Source organism: Euprymna scolopes, chromosome 28 (assembly GCF_053919585.1).
Source record: "Euprymna scolopes isolate OS-2025 chromosome 28, ASM5391958v1, whole genome shotgun sequence".
Lineage (NCBI taxonomy): Eukaryota > Metazoa > Mollusca > Cephalopoda > Sepiida > Sepiolidae > Euprymna > Euprymna scolopes.
In genome coordinates this window covers 12,837,544-12,859,732 of record NC_136509.1, presented here as the reverse complement: position 1 = coordinate 12,859,732, position 22,189 = coordinate 12,837,544, and the positions used below count along the sequence as shown (strand labels likewise).

The 22,189-nt window shown below is 34.8% G+C and overlaps 1 protein-coding gene across 1 annotated transcript in view; it reads left to right on the top strand.

The window, feature by feature from the left end:
• Positions 1–22,189, top strand: part of LOC145249468 (rRNA N(6)-adenosine-methyltransferase ZCCHC4-like) — a 59,127-nt gene that overhangs the window by 14,729 nt on the left and 22,209 nt on the right. The window contains exons 4-9 of the mRNA XM_080111041.1: positions 1,969–2,060; positions 4,518–4,590; positions 8,804–9,020; positions 18,822–18,922; positions 19,414–19,532; positions 21,144–21,219. Coding sequence (XP_079967167.1) covers positions 1,969–2,060; positions 4,518–4,590; positions 8,804–9,020; positions 18,822–18,922; positions 19,414–19,532; positions 21,144–21,219 — 678 coding nt within the window. The remainder of the gene's footprint in view (positions 1–1,968; positions 2,061–4,517; positions 4,591–8,803; positions 9,021–18,821; positions 18,923–19,413; positions 19,533–21,143; positions 21,220–22,189) is intronic.

Genomic DNA, 22,189 nt, shown 5'->3' with positions numbered 1-22,189 from the left:
ACTAGACCTTTTTTTTATTTACTAGACCTTTTTTTTATTTACTAGACCTTTTTTTATTTACTAGACCTTTTTTTATTTACTAGACCTTTTTTTTATTTACTAGACCTTTTTTTATTTACTAGACCTTTTTTTTATTTACTAGACCTTTTTTTATTTACTAGACTTTTTTTGCCTATTTTTAATGGGCAAAAAGTTATAACCCATTGGCTTTTTTTTTTTTTTTTGCTGATGTTCACTCCTAACAAGGCATATCACCACTTGGATGTAAGGGGCTACTATTTGGTACCATGCCTGGGAAAGATTTACAAGATGTTGGTTTACATTATATTGAATCCTCTGAATATCAGTACAGTCAGGGAAGCAGGTAGCAGGGAGGGAATTCCAAAATCTAACTGTTCGAGGGAAGAAACTATTAGAGCAGAAAAACTTAGAATGATAACTTTATGCCAAATCGACGTTTGAATAAAGTTAGTGCTCATTTACCCAACTATTAGCATTACAAGCGAATGCTGTATTTTTGTGGACATCGGCAATATTACATACCTAATGTGCTTCAACAAGTAATATCTTTTTTATTTGTTGGTCAGTTTTTAAAAGAATTACATTGATGGAAAGAGAATAAAATAAGCATTCTAATGATGTTAATTTATTTTTCTTTTATGCATTCAATATTTAAAAAAAAAAAAGTTAAAAAAACATATTTAATTTTTAAAAGGAAGCACTAATAAGTGGAATTTCGAAGAAATACTTTCCTTCTCATCAGAGGGTAGGGATTAGCAAAATGCGGAACTGGATTTTGCTTGCAAAAGTATTTAATGAATGAATGAAACTACAAGTAAGTCAAATTACTTGATAACAAATAGTGAATCAGAGGAAATAGGGTGAAGAAAAAGGTGATTTCACGCGAATGGATAGTCTGGTGAAGGGTAAAATATCCAATAACGGTAAAATCCCAAAAAGTTGATTAAATTTCCATTTCCACAAGTAAAATCCAAAGGAATATATATATATATATATAAGTTATAAAATATATATGGCGATTAAACTACACATTTCATCCATGCTAGGATTCATCAGGCTTATGTTCACTTGAATCCTAGCACGGATGAAACACGGAATATTCTGTGTAGCTTAATCACCATATAACTTACTACCTAGCTCTACATACATATTGAGCACTGTTGAAGTAAATACTTTAAGTTTACGCATAAATTTATACTTCCGTATATTAATTTGTGATTAAATGAAGTAGTTATATATAATGTGTGTGTGTATATACCAATATTGAAATATTTTAAACCATTTCAATTTTTTCACGTGTATTGCTAATTTAACAATTTTATTCGGCATTAAATAACCCATGGGTGGAGTGTGTAAATATCTCCAGTGGACGATCTGTAAAATGTCGAAAATCGAATGCAGCAGCAAATCCTGGGAACATGTTTACCAGAAAAAACAGTTGGAAATAAGTCATACACCATCTACTATGGCTATGCGATTGCTACAGCTATGTACTTGGGAAACAGAAATAGTGACATGAGACAAGAAAAAGAAAGAAGCAACCTTAGCAGAAGTTTATCCAATGATGTTGCGTTAAACAGAACTGAAAGGAAAAAGATAACAAAATATCAAGGACTTATGTATAATATGAAAAGAAACTGGAATCTTAGGAAGATTTCTATCGTTCCAGTAATTGGACTCATGAAAAAGAATTTCAAAAAACTACCTGGCAAATATACCCGGTGAACCAAGTGCAAGAGAGATTCAAACAATTGCACTTAAATTAAAGAGTCAGTCAGAATCTCAAAAAAGATCTCTTGGTTGGAAAATGTAAGTTAGCGAGTGAATGTCTGGCATCCGGTAGGATACTCCATCCCCAACTTGAGCAAACTGATAAGAAAATTGAAAATAAAAAAAATTTGATATACCATAAACCAAACTAAACCATTTCTGCATTTCTCTTTTCAGCAATACCTGTTTTCCAAATCATCCATTACGTTCATGATGGATACTTTAAAGGAACAGAATGTCACGCACGTTTTGTGTATCGGAACACCAAGGTTGGTTTTGTTTAAAAAAAAAAAAAAAAAAAAAAAAAAATCCCCCCCCCCCCCCCCCCCCCCCCCAGCGAAAGGATCAGAATGCATTATGGTTAAATATTTTTTCAGGTATTTGTCTTGAAAAAAATCTAAACACCGACTATAGTTGAGAGCGACTCAAAGGTTCCTTTTTTCATTAACTGCTACACCAAGATGTAGGGGAGAGTGCCACTCCATTCGCAGGATTACTTCACTTGCTCTTGATCCACCCCTTATAATAAGTGTTTAGTAAGGGAGCATAAAGTACCATTTTTTAACTCTTTGGCATGATTTGACTGAGAATTGAACCTCGACCTCCTAGTCCATTAGCAAACATTCTTAGCATTATGCCAAATGAGAACATTTGTCTCTAAATATGTCTGTCTCCCACACATCTGTATAAATGAACAATTATTTGCTATAGAGAGGCTATAGAGTGGACTTGCACAAGAATGCTTTGCCATTTGTCATAGAGTGCTGGATATACGAGAATCATTCAAGGGCACCCTAGAACACCATCTTGGAATGGTACTGCATTTATTGATACAAAATGCATTGAAATTGTTAATTAATATTTTCTGTGTTATAAAAAATGTGTATGTCTGAAAGAAATTACTGTGAACAAGAGATATCCTTAATTTGCAATATATATACATATATAATTTTCAGAATGTGAGAGATTATATAACTATTTTCACAGCGAAACAATGTCGCAGCTCACAAGAGCCATGACCGTCAACAAACTGGAAGTCCAAGACTCGAGTTTCACCCTCGTTTGGACTCCTCAGTTAGACATATCCTAACTCCAGATTCGAAACCCAAGCCTCTTGCATGCAAGGCAAGCACTCTGCAAACTTTTGCTCAGTTGGCAGAGTGCTTGCCTTGCATGCAAGAGGCTTTGGTTTCGAATCCTGTGTTAGGATATGTCTAACTGATGAGTCCAAATGAGGGTGAAACTCGAGTCTTGGACTTCCGGTTTGTTGACTGTCATGGCTCTTTTGAGCTGTGACGTTGTTTGGTTGTGGAAATAATTATATATATATATATATGTGTGTGTGTGTGTGAAATTTAAAAAAAAATTTTTTTTAATTTATTAGGATTTTCATTTTCTTTTTAATTCAAATTTTGGATATATCTTTTTGAGTCTTGGTAAATTTAAAAGAAATGATTTTAGTGTTTCAAAAAATTCAGATGGTAGACAAATTAGAAGGAAAATTTTAAAAAATTCAAAATTTCCAAAATTGATTATGCCTTTAAATGCTTGTAGAATCTGTAGAGACCAATTGAGCTGAGATTTCCAGAAATGATCTAACCTATAAGATCAAATTAAATAGTGGAAATTTGAAAACAAATAAAAGAACCTTCAAAACAGACCTTGTAAAATTTGGCTGAAATGACAGTCTTTTTATTTTTACCATAAACATATGAATACTAAACATTGAAATGTCATCTTCTTTGTGTATTAATCAAGCTTTTATTGACAATATTATATACAAATTATAGGCTACAATTATAGCCATGTTAAACATATCACAAAGGCGGGATTTAAAATCCAAGAGAAAAGCAATTTGAGTTTTATTCTTGGTGTATATCAAATTAAGGCACGATAAATGTTTCCTGCTGGCTTTTAATTAGTTTGCTATTTAGGCATATCGTTTGAAAAACCTGACATTCTTATATCAAGAACAATAAGAAGCAACTGATTTTAATTTAAACTTTTTTTTTTTTTTCATTAAAAATTAAAAGAATAAAAAAAAAACAAGTTTTCTTTTTCTAGACTGACAGGCCAAAATTTTGAAGAATTAAATAATTTTTTGATATATTTATTTTTCATTGTCATTTTTTTTTTTTTTGTAACCATATACTTAAACAAAAACTAAAAGAATAAACAAAATAAACATGATTTTAAAAAGTAAACACTTTTTTTTTTTGGTCCCCCTGACAAAGGAGAGAGTGAACCTAGTAATTTATTCTTGTTCATTTGTTTGCACTTTTCTCATAACCATACTTTGGATTCTTTTGAAATTTTGCACAAACATTAGTCATGGTGAAAGTAAATTTTTGCCAGAACGGATTTTCCGGGATAACTGTGGTTGCGTCCCTGGGGGCCATTATAGGGGTAAAATTGTCCCAAAATTGTTTATCCAGAAAGTAAATTTTTATCAGAACGGATTTATTCACTAATGGAGAGGGACCCCCGCATGTTTCGCTTGTTTTCTTTTAACTTTCTTTTTATGCTCAACTCATATTAAAAAAAAACAACATTTCTCTTAAGTCTGAAAAAAAAAAGCTTGTTTATTTTTTACAAAGATTTTTAGTAAATAAAAAAAACAAACAAAAAAAAAACAGCAGGCGTCGTTTGTTGTGCCTTAATTTTCTTAGTTTTTTCTATTTATGCATACAAAATTAAGTTCCAGAATTTTATCCTTTTCTTTCCAGCATTCATGAGGCAATACAGAACGCGACAAACTTGAACCTGCAAAGTCTCCTCATGGATTTGGATCACAGATATGTAAGTTTACAGACTGATTTTTTAAATCAAATGCACATTTTTTAATTTGAAATTAAGTATTGGAAAATATTCATTTTAAAAGATACTTTTTTTTATTTATTTATTTTTTCTTTATTCATTTTTATGTTGTGGAAAATATTAAACAAATAAGTGGAAGTTTCATTGAATTTTATTAAAGGCCAGATTTTGTTTTTTCATGTTCATTCCAAACAAGACACTTGGACGTATGGGGCTATTATTTGGGACCACGTTTAGAGGAAATAAGCAAGATGTCAGTTTACATTTAAACTTCTGCATGTCAGTACAGTTAACAGGGAGAGAATTCCAAAGTTTAACAGTTTGAGGGAAGAAACTATGTTACACCACATGACTCCACAGATTGCTTGCCGGCCCAACATTGTGTGTCGTGGTTTTGTTCACCATCGTTCTAGTTTCAGGCATTTTGTCTTTTTTAGACTAATGATCATTGATTCAGACGTATGGTTACACAAGTAGAAAAATAATATAAAACTCAACACAAAGAAAACGCAGATTCTGATGTTTACATTTACGGTTGGACTATGGGTGCATGTGTCACCATCTACCCTTTACATGCTAGTCCACATGTATGTTCAGTTGAAGCTATGTCAGTCAGTTTATGTCGATCTTCCAAAGCTTTTCCAACCTGGCCCAAGCCATGATCTGTCCCCAACTGTCTCCAGCCCTGAACTTCTGTAAGCATCCAATCAACTCTAACTGTCATCAATGAATCGTTTCTATTGTTGCTTATTCATAGCCACTCCCCAATATTATAAAACTAAATATATTGCTATTCCTTGTTCAATCCCATCATTTATCACATCCAAACCAACATTCTTACATCAAGTTGCTTTTGTCTATCTTTCTTTTTTTTTTTTTTTTTTCGCTTTCTGGGGGAGAGGGGACGTTGGCATACTATCACAGCTATTAGAGTAGGTTTTCTGGAATCTAGCGATCTCTACAGTTAAGGGTTGGGATTTTGCTGCTTCTTGAGTTTGTTGAGGGGTACAAATGCAATGAGTTCATCAGAGCACATTTTATTATATTGATATACATACAGCATTTTTTTTTATTTTGTGAATAAATCTCCTGTGCATAGATCTTCTAGTTTTAACATATCCAATGAAAATTTATTTTAAGTAACTTACTGCAAATGTTTAGCAGACGATTTTTATTGGATGGAAAGAAATAAGGGATAGTAATTGTCTGTATTTTTGAGATGAGGTGTTTTCATTGATTGAGATTGTCGGACTGACTTCCTCATCTTGGTTGTTATTGTCACAACATTTCGGCCGTTTTGCCCTCCGGCCTTCGTCAGGTGAACCGTTTGTTAGGAGTCTCGAACCCAACCCCTTATTATTATGGGGGTACCGTGTTCGGACTCCAGCTAGGCTTTGGGACATAGTTGCTGATTATGGCCAAGTGGTCCTAGACGTTGTATCAAAGTTTACAGTTACCCAAAGGTGCTGAGTTCAATCCTGAACGAAGGCATTGAAAAAGTAACATTGAAAACAGAGAATCAGCAACTATGTCCCAAAGCCTAGCTGGAGTCCGAACACGGTACCCCCGTAATAATAATAAAGGGTTGGGTTCAAGACTCCTAACAAACGGTTCACCTGACGAAGGCCGGAGGACAAAACGGCAGAAACGTTGTGACAATAACAACCAAGATGAGGAAGTCAGTTCGACAATCTCAATCAAATAAGGGATACTTCCATTGTTTTTTTTAAAAAAATCATGTTTATTAATCCTTTGGACCATGACCTAATTAAGCAATAATTAGCCAAAAAGACAATAGGCAATTACCAAAGTTATTGGATAACATTATTAGAAGGTTGAAATATCAGCTGTCGTCTTTTTTACTATGTTGCTAGAACCGATAGATTGGCCGTGCAGGGTTAGAAGGGTTAAAATAAAAAGGAAATACTATGATTATTTAAAATGTTTAGATTGTGATGTAAGTATGTGTGTATCTATATATCTATAACGGTGAGAATGTGTGTACGAGGACACTTCTCAACCTATATACTCAACAAATTTTTTATCTACAGATTTGAAATTTGGTATTTAGACGTGGAAAACTTTTTAATCGGTTTTCATCTGGAAAAAAGGGCTGCTAAGAGGTCAAAACTGAAAAATTAGTACTTAGGGGTCATCAGATTTTTATCTGTTTGTCAACTGTTTCACAAGGTATGAAAACACTTTTTGAAGTTCGTAGCAAGCTGGTCTAACGGTTATCGTATTTGACTCGCTGTCTTTAGTGGTCCTGGATATGACCTTAAACTATATCCGATGGTGAGGCTCCAGCTTGCGGGCTCTGGGGAGTGTAGAGCCACCCTTTAATTGCCATTGCTCCCAGGTCCACTCTGACCCGGAGTGGTAGTACCTGTTAGGGTCCTAACTATGGGTTAAATAGAAACTGACTTGCAAAACACAAATATATTAAAAAAATTTTCTACAAAATCTTTGAATTCGGCATTAAATAACCTGAAAAGGGTTGATATGCCGTAAAACAAAAAAAAACAACCAACCACTGTCTTTAGGTTTTGATTTTGATCCCAGCTTCAGTTTTTTTAATTTTTTTACTTGTAAGAAATGAACTGTTAAGAAAAAAATATACTCGCATGCACGTCTCAGATTCTTTATTTATTCACTTTTTTAAAAGGAATTTAACGTTACATTTAATACTGGGCAACGCCAGGTACATCTGGTGTGTATATATATGTGTGTGTATATGTGAAATTTTCAAAGGAAATATTAATATTTATATATTAATTCGATCTTAAAATATTTGAGATATGACATCAAGATATGAGGGAAGTCAAAATTATGTAAATTTTGATTTCCAACATTTATAGTTCATGAAACAACGTTTATAGTTCATGAAACAACATTTATAGTTCATGAAACAACATTTATAGTTCATGGAACATTATTTAGTTCATGAAACAACGTTTATAGTTCATGAAACAACATTATTTAGTTCATGAACCAACGTTTATAGTTCATGAAACAACGTTTATAGTTCATGAAACAAAAAAAATAAAGTGAATTATTTTTCCTTATTCCATAAAGTTTTAAAAAATTAGCAAATATATCACTATTCATTGTTCAGTCCCGTCAGTTATCATTTATCATTTATCACACCTGAACCGATAATTTTACATCAAGTTCCTTTTGTCTATCTTTTTTGCTGCATGACCTACTTTTTGGCCACTGCCTGGGTGATTTGCAAATGTCTTGGAGAACTAGGTTAGACGATGTATGTTTTTATATATTATTTCACTCCCAGGCATCTCGTCTTCCGCAGCATGGAGTGAAATCGATGATCTCGGACTTGTAGTATTTCTCTGCATCCATTTAGAGACCGTCGCCCTCTTATCCATGTTTAACCCATCTTGGTTCCTTGGCTTCTCGGACCAAACTCAAACTATGCTTAACTCTGCTTACTCAAAACGGAGCACCTGACACATCACGTCTGGTCCCCATTCGGATACTTCGGGTGCAAACTGACCGGTCAACCAAGTTTGATACATGTCACAACATGACCCATTGACCCCTTCTGCACATGCATGCTCGCTCAACTTATTGTTTCCCACAATTCAATCTGTTGTTTATTCCACTAGACAGATAATTAGATAAACAGACAACTAAACAAATGCTTTCCACCCAGTGTTTTTAACGTAACACTTTTGTTCTTTTCCTTATCTTTGTCCTCCCTTTTCCCAATTAACGTCTTTGTCGCACGTGCCGCATAAATTTTAAAATAGTTATTCATGTGCCATAAACATTCCATTTTGCATTTTTTCCCTATGTCTTCATTCAATAAATTTAAAATCTTCATTTTTCTGAAGACTTCCACCAATCCAAATGAAACCGATAAATCTCTCGTTTTGGGGATTTCTTCCTGTGTTTAATTGCTTTTCCTTTCATTTTTTAATACATCATTTTCATTTTTTGATATACTGTGTATTTTATCCTTATATTATACCAAAAGAATATCTGTACTAGGAAAGATAAAATTAATTTCCTGAGCAGACTAATTCTGTACAACTTTTATGTCCTACTACAAAGATCAAAATCAAATATGTTACTAAACCTTATGACTAGAATCCTTGTTCCAATTTATTTGTGAATATTCATTGAATAAAATAAAATTGATGTTGAAAGTTTTATTTTATTGATTGTTTTTCAGATGCAGGTTTATTCAACCGAGAAGTATTGCTATTACAACATGTTTAACCATCATTTTTTCAATCCGGCCTCAGAGATGGCATTCAAGCAATTCCTGACTCCGGCTGGTCCACCCAAAAAGTTTGCTGTCATTGTTGACCCACCTTTTGGTGGCATGATTGACGTTATTGCACATTCTTTAAAGAAAATAATTCAAACCTGGAAAGAAATCGCTCAGAGTAATTTTACCCTTTATTTTTCTATATATTGTATCTTTCTCTCTTTTTTTCTCCCTCTTTCTCTCTCATTCTTTCTCTTTTCTTTCTCCCCCTCCTCTTTCCCTTATTCTTTCTCTCTCCCACCCCTCTTTCTTTCTGCTTTCCTTTTTCTCTCCTTTTCTATATTTTAAATACAAATAAAATGTGACTACCGTGAATGAGAGACCATGTCTAAAAAGCACAGTCTAAGTAGGGAGTTGAACAGCGAGATGTCTGTTCACATTGCATTTAAATGTTTGCATGTTAAGTACAGTCAGAGGAGTAGGAAACGGCAGTTTAGCAGTTCGGGAGAAGAAACTGTCTAAAAGGAATGGTGGAAGGGTGCAGAAAAATAGGCAAACCACCAAGATGGTATAATAACGTATGTTTATGGACTTCTGAATCAATCGATCAGCCCAGATCAGGCTGCCCTGTGGCTTCCTGAGACGAAATGCACCTACATTGACGTTTTTTTGTTTTCTGATCTTTTTTGTAAAACTTAATTATGTTCTGCAAAACCAAAAACAAAAACAACAGCCTATTCCTCCCCCCCTTTTTATTTTATTTTTTCCTACCTTACTCCCGGTCCTGGATATGACCTTAAACTACATCCGATGGTGAGGTCCAGCTTACGGGCTTGGGGAGTGTGGAGCCACCTCTTAATTGCCATTGCTCCCAGGTCCACCCTGACCCGGAGTGGTAGTACCTGTTAGGGTCCCAACTATGGGTTAAATAGAAACAGATTTTAAAAAGGAAAAGACACAACAAAAAAAGAAAAAAGAAAACAAATATATTCTATTAAATTATCTATTTATTTATTTATTTTTTTGCCCTGTCGGTAGGGCATGAGAACAAACCGACTGCCCCCCTGCAGAGGGTAAAAATCCCTCAATGGGGCAACCAGTTAGCCGTGGGTTGCTACCCGTAAAGTCTTAGGACGTGATCCTGGTGATTGAGCGAACCTAAACCAGGATACATAGAAGTTTAGGCACCGCAACACATTACTTTGGCCCTTACTTCGATTAGACGGGCGGTCGGAGAGGCCCGATCCGACCAATCGGCCAGTCACGCCAAGCCCCACCATATATTGCCCATTCCAAAAACCCACTACTAATACAACACATCCCCCCTCTCCCACAAATAACCCTACTCCCTAATATATGATGGAAAGCGGTGGCTGAGGGTCAATCGATTAGGTGTGAATATCGATGACGAGGCTGTAAACCCCTCAGGATTGCTACAGATCCCATAGCAATATCAAGAGAGAACAGATAATCATTATGATACCACCAAAGTCGGTTATATCATCATTGTATCCCTGTAGAGGCTGGGCGAATGGGTTTCCCCCCAGGCTCTTCCCAAATAGGACTCCGAGGTGGGTGGGGAACAAAGATGACGAAAAAAGAAAACAAAATATATGGCTTATTCCTCCCAAAAACCACCCAACCACCCAAAGAGAACCCACTCTGATGTCTCTGACATCAGTAGCTCTGACGAAGAGACGATAAAACCAAGGAACTCAACATTCGTAGTAATAGAATCAATGGAGGAAACTCCTTTGAGCAAACTATCACCTTTTAAAATTGAAAAAAATCTTAAAACTCTAAAACCAAAGTCTATTAAAAAACAATTTAACGGCAGCCTACTAATAGAAACCCATAACGAAGAACAAACTAAAGAAATAATGAAACTAAAATTATTTGAAAACATCAAAGTCAAATGCTACAGACATCCAACCCTAAATACCTGCAAAGGAGTAGTGAAAAGCCACGAACTTGCACTTTGTCCCTTGGAGGAAATCCGGACAAACTTACAGAAACAGAATGTGTTAGATGTTCGCAGAGTTCAAATTAAAAAAAACGGTGAGAAAATCAATACCAATACATATATACTAACTTTCGATTCCCTCACCATACCCAAAGAAGTGAAAGTCGGATATATGAAAATAAATGTAGAAATTTATATTCCAAACCCCCTCCAATGCTTCAAGTGCCAGAAGTTTGGACACCATCAAGATCGGTGCACACGATTACCAGTGTGTGGAAGATGTGGAGAAAGTGGTCCACACATTGACTGCAGAAAAGATTTCAAGTGTGCCAACTGCCTGGGAAACCATGGCGCTGGCTCTAGATATTGCGAAATATGGAAAAGAGAAAAAGAAGTGACCAAACTAAAACATATAAAGAATATATCCTACCCAGAGGCCAGGAAAATCATCGAAACTAAAACATATGCAGATGCAACAAAAAAAACTAATCCAATCAACAATCAAAATGGTCATATACATGCAACGGATACAACTGACAAGAAAATTGATGTCCTAAGCAAACTAATAAAGGAAATGAAAGAACTATTAGAAGAAATGAGGAAAATGAATAGTGCAATGTCTGCAACCAATCCAAGGATAATATTAAGTAAAGACACTACTGAACCACAAAAAGAAACAAAACCACAAACCATTTCTACAAAAACAACCGAACAACCATCAAACACATCACAAGCCAGAAAAGAATCAAAAATCCCCCCAGACAAAAAACAAAAACAAACAAAAACAGGAAAAGAAAGATCCCGATCTATATCTCGAACAGGGACTCCGACAGAAAATAGATTTGAGGGATTGGAGACGATGGAAGTTGAACACAATTCCAAATGATGAACAAAATATTACAATGGAATATCAGAGGGATAAAAGCAAACCAAAATGAACTCACATTATTAATAACAAATATGAGCCCAGCACTTGTCTGTCTACAGGAGACCTTTCTGAAAGAAAATAATACCATCAACATAAAACACTACACATCTTACAACTACATAAATAAAGATACGGACAGAGCTTCTGGAGGCACATCAATACTTGTGAAGAATGAAGTCCCTCAAAGACAAATAAATATAAACACAAACTTGCAAGCAATTGCAGTTTCAGTGACTCTACATAGAACTATAACACTTTGCTCAATATACATCCCTCCAAAAGATACAATCAACGAAACTGAGATAACTCAATTAATAAAACAACTCCCTAAACCCTTTTCTCTACTAGGAGATCTCAACAGTCACAATGTAATATGGGGAAGTAAAGAAACAAATAAAAAAGGAAAAGAAATAGAAAACATAATAAATAAAAATAATCTATGCCTCCTTAATAATCAAAACTACACCTATATGTACCCAGCAACAGGTACTTTCACCGCCATTGACCTTACCTTATGTGATCCTTCCATATATATGGACTATGACTGGAAAGTACACAATGACACCTGTGGGAGTGATCATTTCCCAATCATCCTGGAAAGTCTAAGTACTAGCACTGAACAAAAAACACCCAAATGGAACCTACATAAAGCGGATTGGGAAGACTTCCAGGAACAGTGCAAAAACCAATTAATTATCGAAAAGAATGATGAAGATGACCATTTGAACTACTTCATTAAAACACTCACAAACATAGCAAATAATACCATACCGAAAACAACCAAAACCAACAATCACAACAAACCTTGGTTCACAAAAGAATGCAGAAAAGCCATCAGAGCTCGACGAGCTGCCTTGAGAAAATTCGAAAAGTATCCAACAAGCGAAAATCTGGATTTATTCAAAAACAACAGAGCAAAAGCCAGACGAATCATAAAGGAATCCAAAAGAACAACCTGGAGAAATTATATATCCAAAATTAATGTGAATACCAAGGCGAAAACAGTTTGGAACATGATGAGGAAAATAGAAGGAAAGTGTAGTAGTACACCAATATCCCACATCTCTAAAGGCAACAAAATATACACCGATCAAAAAGACATTTCCAATAACCTGGCAGATAATTTATCAAAAATTTCATCATGTGACAGACAAACAGAGAAATTCAAAAAGATTAGAGAAAAGGAAGAGAAAAAGAAAATTCTATTTAAATCACAAAATACTGAAAAATACAACCAACCTCTTACCTTGCCTGAATTAAAAGAATCGCTAACCAAATCCCATGACACAGCTACAGGGCCCGATGAAATTCCATATGAAATCCTCAAAAAACTTCCAGAAGCCTCAATGAAATACCTACTTGAAATTTTCAATATTATATGGTCCAGTGGAAACGTACCCGAGACCTGGAAAGAGGCCACAATAATACCAATCCCCAAATCTGAAAACTCAAACATCCAATCCCAATCAAGTAACGTCTCAGATCCATTGAATTTCAGGCCAATAGCTCTAACAAGCTGCATTTGTAAGACCATGGAAAGGATTATAAACAAAAGACTAATCTGGTTCCTGGAAACAGAGAATCTTATTACAGAATTTCAAACAGGATTCAGGAAAAACCGAAGTTCAATAGACCACATAGTCAGACTTGAAACCTTCATCAGAGAAGCCTTTGTAAGGAAAGAACATTTAACAGCAGTGTTTTTTGACATGGAAAAAGCCTACGATACTGTGTGGAAGTACGGTGTTACAAGGGATCTGAAGGCGCTTGGACTAAAAGGCAGAATGCCAATTTTTATTGAAAATTTTTTAAAAAATAGACGGTTCAGAATAAAGGTTGGCACAGCTCTCTCGGACTTGAAAGAACAAGAGAATGGAGTACCTCAAGGGAGTATACTGTCAGTGACCCTGTTCAGTATCCGAATTAACAACATTGTAAAAAACCTTAACCCTGGGGTAGATTGCTCCCTATATGTGGATGACTTCCTAATATGCTGTAGATCTAGATATATATCTATAATAGAAAGGAAGCTTCAATTGTGCTTAAACAAAGTAATGAGATGGACGGAAGAGAATGGATTTAGATTCTCCAAAAGAAAAACGAAATGCATGCATTTCTGCAAACTAAAGAACATGCATAATGATCCTGTCCTAACCATGGAAAGAACGCCCATACCCATTACTGACCAGTACAAATTCTTAGGGATTTTATTTGACAAAAAGTTAACATTCATCCCACACATAAACTATCTGAAAAAAAAATGTAACAAAGCTGTAAATCTTTTGAGAGTGATAGCACATACCGATTGGGGTGCAGACAGGGAAACACTCCTTAAACTTTACAGAGCACTAGTCCGCTCAAAGCTAGACTACGGTTGTTTCATATATGGATCAACCCGAACATCATATATAAAAAGCCTAGACCCTATTCACCATACTGGCCTAAGATTGGCCCTAGGAGCATACAGAACTTCCCCCGTGAACAGTCTATACACGGAAGCATACGAACCCCCACTAGATCTAAGGCGAGAAAAGTTAGCCCTTCAATATTTACTGAAACTGAAGTCTTGCCCAAACAATCCTGCATACCAATGTACCTTCTATCCTAAATATGAAGAACTCTTTAACATGAGAAGAAAAACTATCAAAACGTTCGGGCTCCGAATGAAGGAAAGCATTGAAGAATCGAAAATTCCAATCTCCAGCATTCACAACTTCATACTGCCTAAAACACCCCCATGGACCATGAAACAAGTTGAAATAAAACTCAACCTAAATAAAAAGTCCAAATCTACCACAAACCCTATTGAATACCACGACGAACTTCAACATTTAAAATTACAATATTCAGACTACACCTTTATCTACACAGACGGGTCTAAAAGCAACAATCACACTGGATGTGCAGCAACGTACCATAAAACCACAATGAAGAGAAATCTTCAAAATGAAGCATCTATATTCACTGCAGAGACTATAGCTATCGATCTAGCACTCAACATAATTTCAGAGGAAACCACCAAAAACTTCATCATTCTCACAGATTCTCTATCAGTCCTATTATCTATACAAAATCAAAAACAAGAAAATCCACTAACAACAAAATTAATAGAAAAAATCAATATCCTTTCAACTACTAAAAACATTATTCTTGTCTGGATCCCCAGCCATGTGGGGATCAAAGGCAATGACAGGGCAGATACAGCTGCAAAAAGATCTTCTCACCTTCCAACTGACAATTTTAAGATTCCACATACTGATCTTAGACCCCAGATAAAAGCATACATACAGGAAAAATGGCAACTGCGGTGGAGTCAGCAAGAGGGCAACAAATTATACTCAATCAAACCTGAACTTAAGGAACGATGTCCGGACATCAAGAGATCACGCCGAGAAGATGTGATACTGACTCGGCTGCGCATAGGGCACACCAACTTTACTCATTCTTATATACTAAATGGAGAATCGGCGCCAGAGTGCATCCCATGCCAGGAGACACTCACAGTAAAACATATCCTAGTTGGGTGTGATGACCTTGCCCCAACTAGAAAATTATATTATACAGAAAGAAATATGGAAGACCTTTTTGAAAAGGTCAACTCAGCAAATATTCTAGCATACCTAAGGAAAGTAAATTTATATAAGAAAATTTAAGGAAATTTAAAGTCATCCAAATATACACATCCATGTATAAATACAACATTTAATTTCTTAGTTCAATTTTATAAAAAAAGGGAGGAAAGGCTGAAAAAGTCATTCCCCCCCTCCCAATAAAAAAGTTAAAAAAAAAAAAAGGACTCCGGCATTAAATGACCACATAGGTTGATATGCCGTAAAATCAATCAATCAATCAATCAATCAAACAATCGATCAGCCAAAGTATTGGAAATCAGGAGCTTTTGGAGATCGTTAATACATCTTAGATTGTAATAAGTGTGTCATTATTTTGCCAATTGATGTTCAAGTAGATTGGTGTCTAGAACAGCTGTAACGAAGCGGTACACTCTCTTGGTAACTTAGTGCATGTGAGCGTGTGTGAGCAAACAAGCAGCAACCATAGGATAGCTGGCTAGTAAAAATATTAGCAGCTGCCGTTAAAGCACATATGCAAATTAAGCGAGTGTGCATGTGCTGATGTCATGGTAAGAGGGAAAGAAAAAAGGGCAGGATGTAGTCAAGCAGGAGAAGCAAGTTGCGTTTAGGGGAAGATGGACGTGTGAAGACGAGGGCAAGAAAGCGCTGGCTATAGCAGGCATCAGGTGTCGGGGAGAGAGACTTTTAAAAAGCAAATCTAATATGGCAGAGCATTGTAAAACATTTTTGAAAGATAATGAAATGCGTTATTGTTGGAAGAACCACAAATTTTTTTCATTTTCACTTAAAAAAATAAATGCAAAGTCGGATTTTTATTTCTTTCCCTTTTTTTTTTGTTTGTTGCTTTGCGACGGTACCAGACAACGTGTGGGTCTGAGTGACTAAAATGTAACGGCCATGCTACACAGCTTACATTGTGTTTCTGAATTTTTGATGTGAAAATTGATAATCTGGATTATTCAGACTACTGTTCTCATCTTTCGATAGAAAGATTTCTGAGTTAGTCAAGATACATCTTAAGTTACATCGACTGAAACGTTGCGAAAATAACACTCAAGATGAGAACAGTAGTTCAAAGAATATGGAGTGAACATTGTCATTAAGACTTTTTTCTTTGTTGCTATTTTTTTTTCAAATAATTGAACCCCTATATCTGTATATACCCTGTATAATATCCAGATCGGACACTACCATCTATGACAACACTTCAAAAGGCAACAACAACCAAGATCTCTCTGAGTCTCTCGTCTTCGACCTTGAACACGTGGTGAAATGGGGCAAAAAGTGATTGGTTAATGTTAACGCACCAAAAACAAACCCATCTTTTCACCATAAATGCTCTGATTCCCACACGGCCGCAATTGATATGAATGGCTCTCGTCTCTAAGAAACTCCTTTTTTTTTGACAAATTTCTGGGACTGACCTTTACTCCTGACTTGAAATGGAAGACCTACATCAAATCTGTTGCCAATGTCGCTGGAAAAATGGTTGGATCATTCTGCAGCTCCAGAAGGTATCTTACTCCCGGTGCAATCCTCTACCAGTATAAGAGTCAGACATGTCCTAGAATTGCATTTCAGGACATGTCTTTACTGTTTCCACATCTGGCCAGGAGTTGGTTAGAGCACCCTATCCTGCCTTAACAGGGTTCAAAACCTAGTAGGTGATGCCCTTTTCTCTTCAACCCCTTCTCACAGAAGATGTTGTGAGCTTGTCTCTGCTCTATCGCTATTTTCATGGTAAGTGCTCGTCTGAGCTTCAATTTATGGTACCTCCGTACCAAATCTTCACAAAAAACACATCTAGCTACAACCACTATCGACTATTTCCTCCACTCTCTGTGCCTAAATCTAAATGCAAATTCTATAAACAAAACTTCTTTCCTAGAACTGCCCGCCTGTTCTTGTTGAGCCGTCCCCTTAATCAAATTTACTGAATTTCTACCATTAACGATTACTGCACTGTTGTCCTGGTAACCATCATACATTCATTAACCCTTATCCTCAAGTGGCCTTCAAGCCTTGATAAGTGGTGACTCCCTTGTAAAAAAAAAAAAATTTTTTTTAGAATTGAAAACCATGTTCAATTTTAGAAGAGTTTTCAGTAGGTATCTAATCTATATAAGTTTTGAACTCGAAGTTTGTAGACAACGAGCAAAGATCTTTCTCGTGTGCACACTAAAAATTATGTGTGGAAAAAGATCCAGTATTTTTATGAAGTGATTCCAGTTTCTGATTGGTTGCTAGGAGAATGTGGCTCCAATTGATTGGTCAGTTCCTATCGCCAGTGTATAAATAGAACCTTCTAATTTTCTTTAATTCTTCAAAAATATTGCAAACAAATATGTAAACAACTCCCCACTTTTCTTTCTGGAAAAAAAATTCCAACTGGAAAGATATCAGGGACAAAAATGAAAATTGACTCAGTTGAGGATTTCTCATTCTCTTAAACAGAAGACAAAACAGATAGTACACTTTAGTCTGAACATGAATATTTGCATGGCTAAGCAGCTGGCAACAAAGAGTAAGTAACAAAAAAAAAAAAGAAAAAAAAAAGGTAACCGAAATCATCATATCTCATCTATTTGAGGGGTCCCAAATTTCTGACCTTGAAAAATTTATGTGATAGTTTTGTAGACGGTATAATCCCAGAAAATGTAACCTCGTCTGAAATTACCAGGTGCTATTTTATCAATATTTTAAAAAAACAAAAAAAAACAGGCATTTTCCAGTACAGCTAACAAAACAAAACAAGTGGTTTAAAACAAATAAATAAATGTTACCAAAAGCAAGACAAGTTACTCTTCTACCTAGGTAGATAGATTTTAAAAAATTTTTTATTTAGTTTAAAGCATTTATTTAATTTGAAACCCAAGTAATATCGAGTGTTGAAATGTAGAAGCAAGAAAAAAATGACTGATATTAGGTGATCATCTGTGGAGTCTCGATAATTGCTCAAAATAAAAAATTAAGATACTGATAGAAATCCTAATTGTTGTTAGTGAATTATCACTGATAAAAATCTTGTGTGAAAACACCAAGGTAGTTACAAGACTAATAGAATGGGATAGAAAGCACCAGTTCATAATTCACAGTAGCTTCTGATGTCGCAGCGGTAATGTGCATTGTTAGAGGTGAACACGAGTCAAAAAGTCGTAGAAACTGATCCGTATTAGGGAGCATGGAAAGCTCTTTTACGAATGCTGATGTGAATATTTTTTGTTTTCTTCATAATTCTGTCACAGACTTTCAGACAAAGTGTAGTATCTGTTGTGTCTATGAGCAGCATATTCTTTTCATTGTTTTGACTCTTAAGTATATATCCGTTAATATCTTATACGTTTTTATATAGACTGATGTGGTTCTCGGTTGATTGATTGTGTCGGATAAATACTTGAGAGTCAAAAGAATGAAAAGATTGTTCTGTTGTCACAGCCCTAGTGATTATTTATTTTTATTTCATTTTATTTATTATTGTTTATTTTTTATTTCCAGATAAAAAAAATTCCATTTTACCGATTTTCATGTTCCAATCTTACTTTATGGAAAAGAACATTTTAGAAAGTCTTCCTACATTTTCTATGCTCGACTACAAGGTATGTACTATTTTTATTGATAATTTTGTAATTTCTCATCCAAAATGATGGGCAACTGTAATGTCAATTGCTATTTTAATCACTGGATAAATTGAGTACCACAGAATTATCATATCGTGCTGTTGTGATTAATGTATTTTTTTTTTTTATTGATGTGATGGATTTTTTAGTTTTTTTTATCAGTATGCCGTGTTTGATGTAGGCTTGAGGAACAACAATTAGCAGAGTGTAAAATTTTCCCAGGTCAAAACACTAAAAATGATTTGTTACATTTGTGAATGCGTGGTGCTTGGATGATTCCTTTTGTCTGCCAGCATAGTTAGAATTTAAAAGTTACACTTGGTTGAATTTTTTTCTTTTGCAAACGAACGAATGATTGTCAAAAAAATTTGTATGAATCTTTTAAAAAAATCCTGACTTTTTTCATCTTTTTTATATGATTTGCTAATAATAAAGTAATGTAAGTTTTTTTGCTTTTATAATTATTGTAGGTGACCTATTTGAATCATCCCGTGTTTAATGCAGCTAAATCCAAAACTGGATCCCCCGTGAGGATTTTTACGAATGTCAAGCCTCATCTGATCCATATGCCAAGCAGTGACGATTTTTGGTAAGTGAAGTTATCTTAAGTTTGTGTGTAGAAGTTCACCTCTGTTGTACAATTCTTCATTCTAGTTTGCTTGAATTCTTCAGTCTGTTGGTTTGGCACTACTATTTGAAGGTATCGTCTTTTTGACTTAAATGCACCAAACAGTGATGTTATTGCTTTATTTATTTTTTTGATGTATCGGAATAGGAAACATTTCCAAGGCACATGTTAATGATAAAATGATGAATATCTATTGCTTTTAGATGACTACATCTATACATTTTCATTTGCAAAAATATATGCACATGTGGTGCCCCCTCACTCCTAATATATTTAGAAATTGAAAAAGAATCTGAATTGGTAATTGTATTGGAATCTGGAAAAATAGTCCCAGCACTATTATATATGTACACATAAACACGCACATGGGTTTTTATTATAGAGTGGGGGATGTTATTTTTGGCATATTGGCAGTTCACAATATGACATTATATTGGTCCTTATAAATGGTTCCTGGATGAGTTCTGCCTAATAATGTTCGTTTTAATTTTTTTTTTTTTTAAGATATGAATGATATAATTTTTGAGTGAAGTAGTTTCTAAAGTCTAAAGTATATATGTGAGACCACATGCTTCCTAACCTCGACAACAATCACTAACCCCAACACTGTACGTTATTGATTTCTCTTTCATCTTCGCTTCTGTGTTATCATCTCTCACATTGGTAGCTGCCGAGTAGACACGCAATGGCTTACAAATCTAAAAACAACAAAACCACTTAAAACATAAACTCTGACATATTCCGCAGATGTTAGTTGTGCTGTGTTCTCCCCTGTCCGTGAGCTGATTGACCTCTATGCCCAGTCCTGTGTTCCAGTTACCATCACACCTTGATTAACAATCCTATTTTCAAATGCCTTTGTGTAGTGTGACTTGGTAAAACCGCCCCCGTCTCCGCCATTATATTTCTTATGACTTAACCTCCTATACTTTTGTTCTGTTAACTAGTTCCTCTTTTTGTTATAGTTTTCCTCTTTTTTTTTTTTTTTTTTTTAAATCACCTCTAACACTTGGGAAGAGGGGACGTCAATACTATCACATGATTAGACATCTTTTAATGAAAATTGAAATAAATACCTAAAATTGTTAGTTTTGGCGCTGAATAAATTCACTCAATTCCTGCTATGAAAGCTGAATCAAGAATTAAGGGGCAGATAATTCAGGAATTAGAAAGAATGATAGTAATAATAATATTTCTTTTTGCTGCTAGTCAGATGATTCAAGGTTATTTTTGTTGAAATTGTGGAGAGGGCCAACTTACTAGAAGTTATGACAATGTTTCAAAGGAAAAATAGAAATAAAAAAGAATGGAAATTTTTTTTTTCATTGTTAGTCAGATGGTTTGAGGTTATTATTGCTGAACCATCGTTATAACTTCCAGTTATAATGATGTTTCAAAGGAAAAATGAGAAAAAAAAACAATGGAAAATATTTTTTTTTTTTTTTTTTTTTTTTTTGAAATATTTTTGGTTTTAGTCTTTTTTCTCCATCATAACTTTATCAGCTATGTAGACATGAATACATAAAACAAAATATTTAAATTTAAAAATTTATTTCTTTTAATTCTTTTCAGGTTTTGCAAAATTTGTAACCGTTTCTCGTCTTCTGAGAATAAGCATTGCAATAAATGTAACCAATGCACGTCAAAGGTGAGTTGCAAAGTACAAACCATTTTAATCCATTTCTCGTCTTCTCCGTTGAAGAATCTTTCTTTCCGTATTTTCTTAAAAAATAGAGGATGACCGACATGACAGTTTGTCAACCTTAGAAATTTTTTTTTTTTTTTTCTTTTAATGGAAATCGCTCCAGGCAAAGAACAAAGCCACTTGATGTCAAAAATTAACAAGAATGAAAGATGATTATTGCAAAAATAGTTTTCCTCTTCCTCTCCACCCACCGTTTCTTCCTCACCCAGCCCAAGCCTCTCCCGAATACACACATAACTCTAGTTGGCATAAGATAAATAACTTTGTGAAAAAAAAGTCAATTACTTCCCTTTGCATGATAAATGACCATTTTTAAAAAAAAATTTTTTTTTATTTATTTTTTTTTTTTTTTAATTTGTATGGGTTTTATTGAGTATATTTCAAGTTTTAGTGAGACATACAGATGTTTGCTGTTTATATTATATTTTATTAAACTAATATCTGTCCACCACTCTCTATCTCCGTCTCTGCTTTTCTCCCTTCACTGTTTTCCCTCTCTTTTTCTTAACCCCCTCCCTTTTTTTTTCCCACTCAAGCCATTCCTCTCACAGATACACACAGACAACTATTCTTTATATATTAGATTCCTCAGGGAATGAGTTGGTATTTTCTTTTCACAAAATGGCTGAGACCCCCTCCTCATCCTCCTTACCCTACGAAACCTGGCCCAGTTGAGCTGTGAAGAATGAATAATTTTTCTTAAATTTTAAATGCTATTCATCCGAGGCAACACTGATCAAGAATATACCAACTTTGTGGGTGTTTGTTTTGTATTTTTTTAAAAACTTTTAGCTGGATATACATACACACAGGCAGACAAGTAACGTTTTATGTTATAGATTACAAAAATTTGGAAATGAAATTCAATAATTGAATTCAAATAGAGGCGAAAAAAACATGGCTGCAAACATGT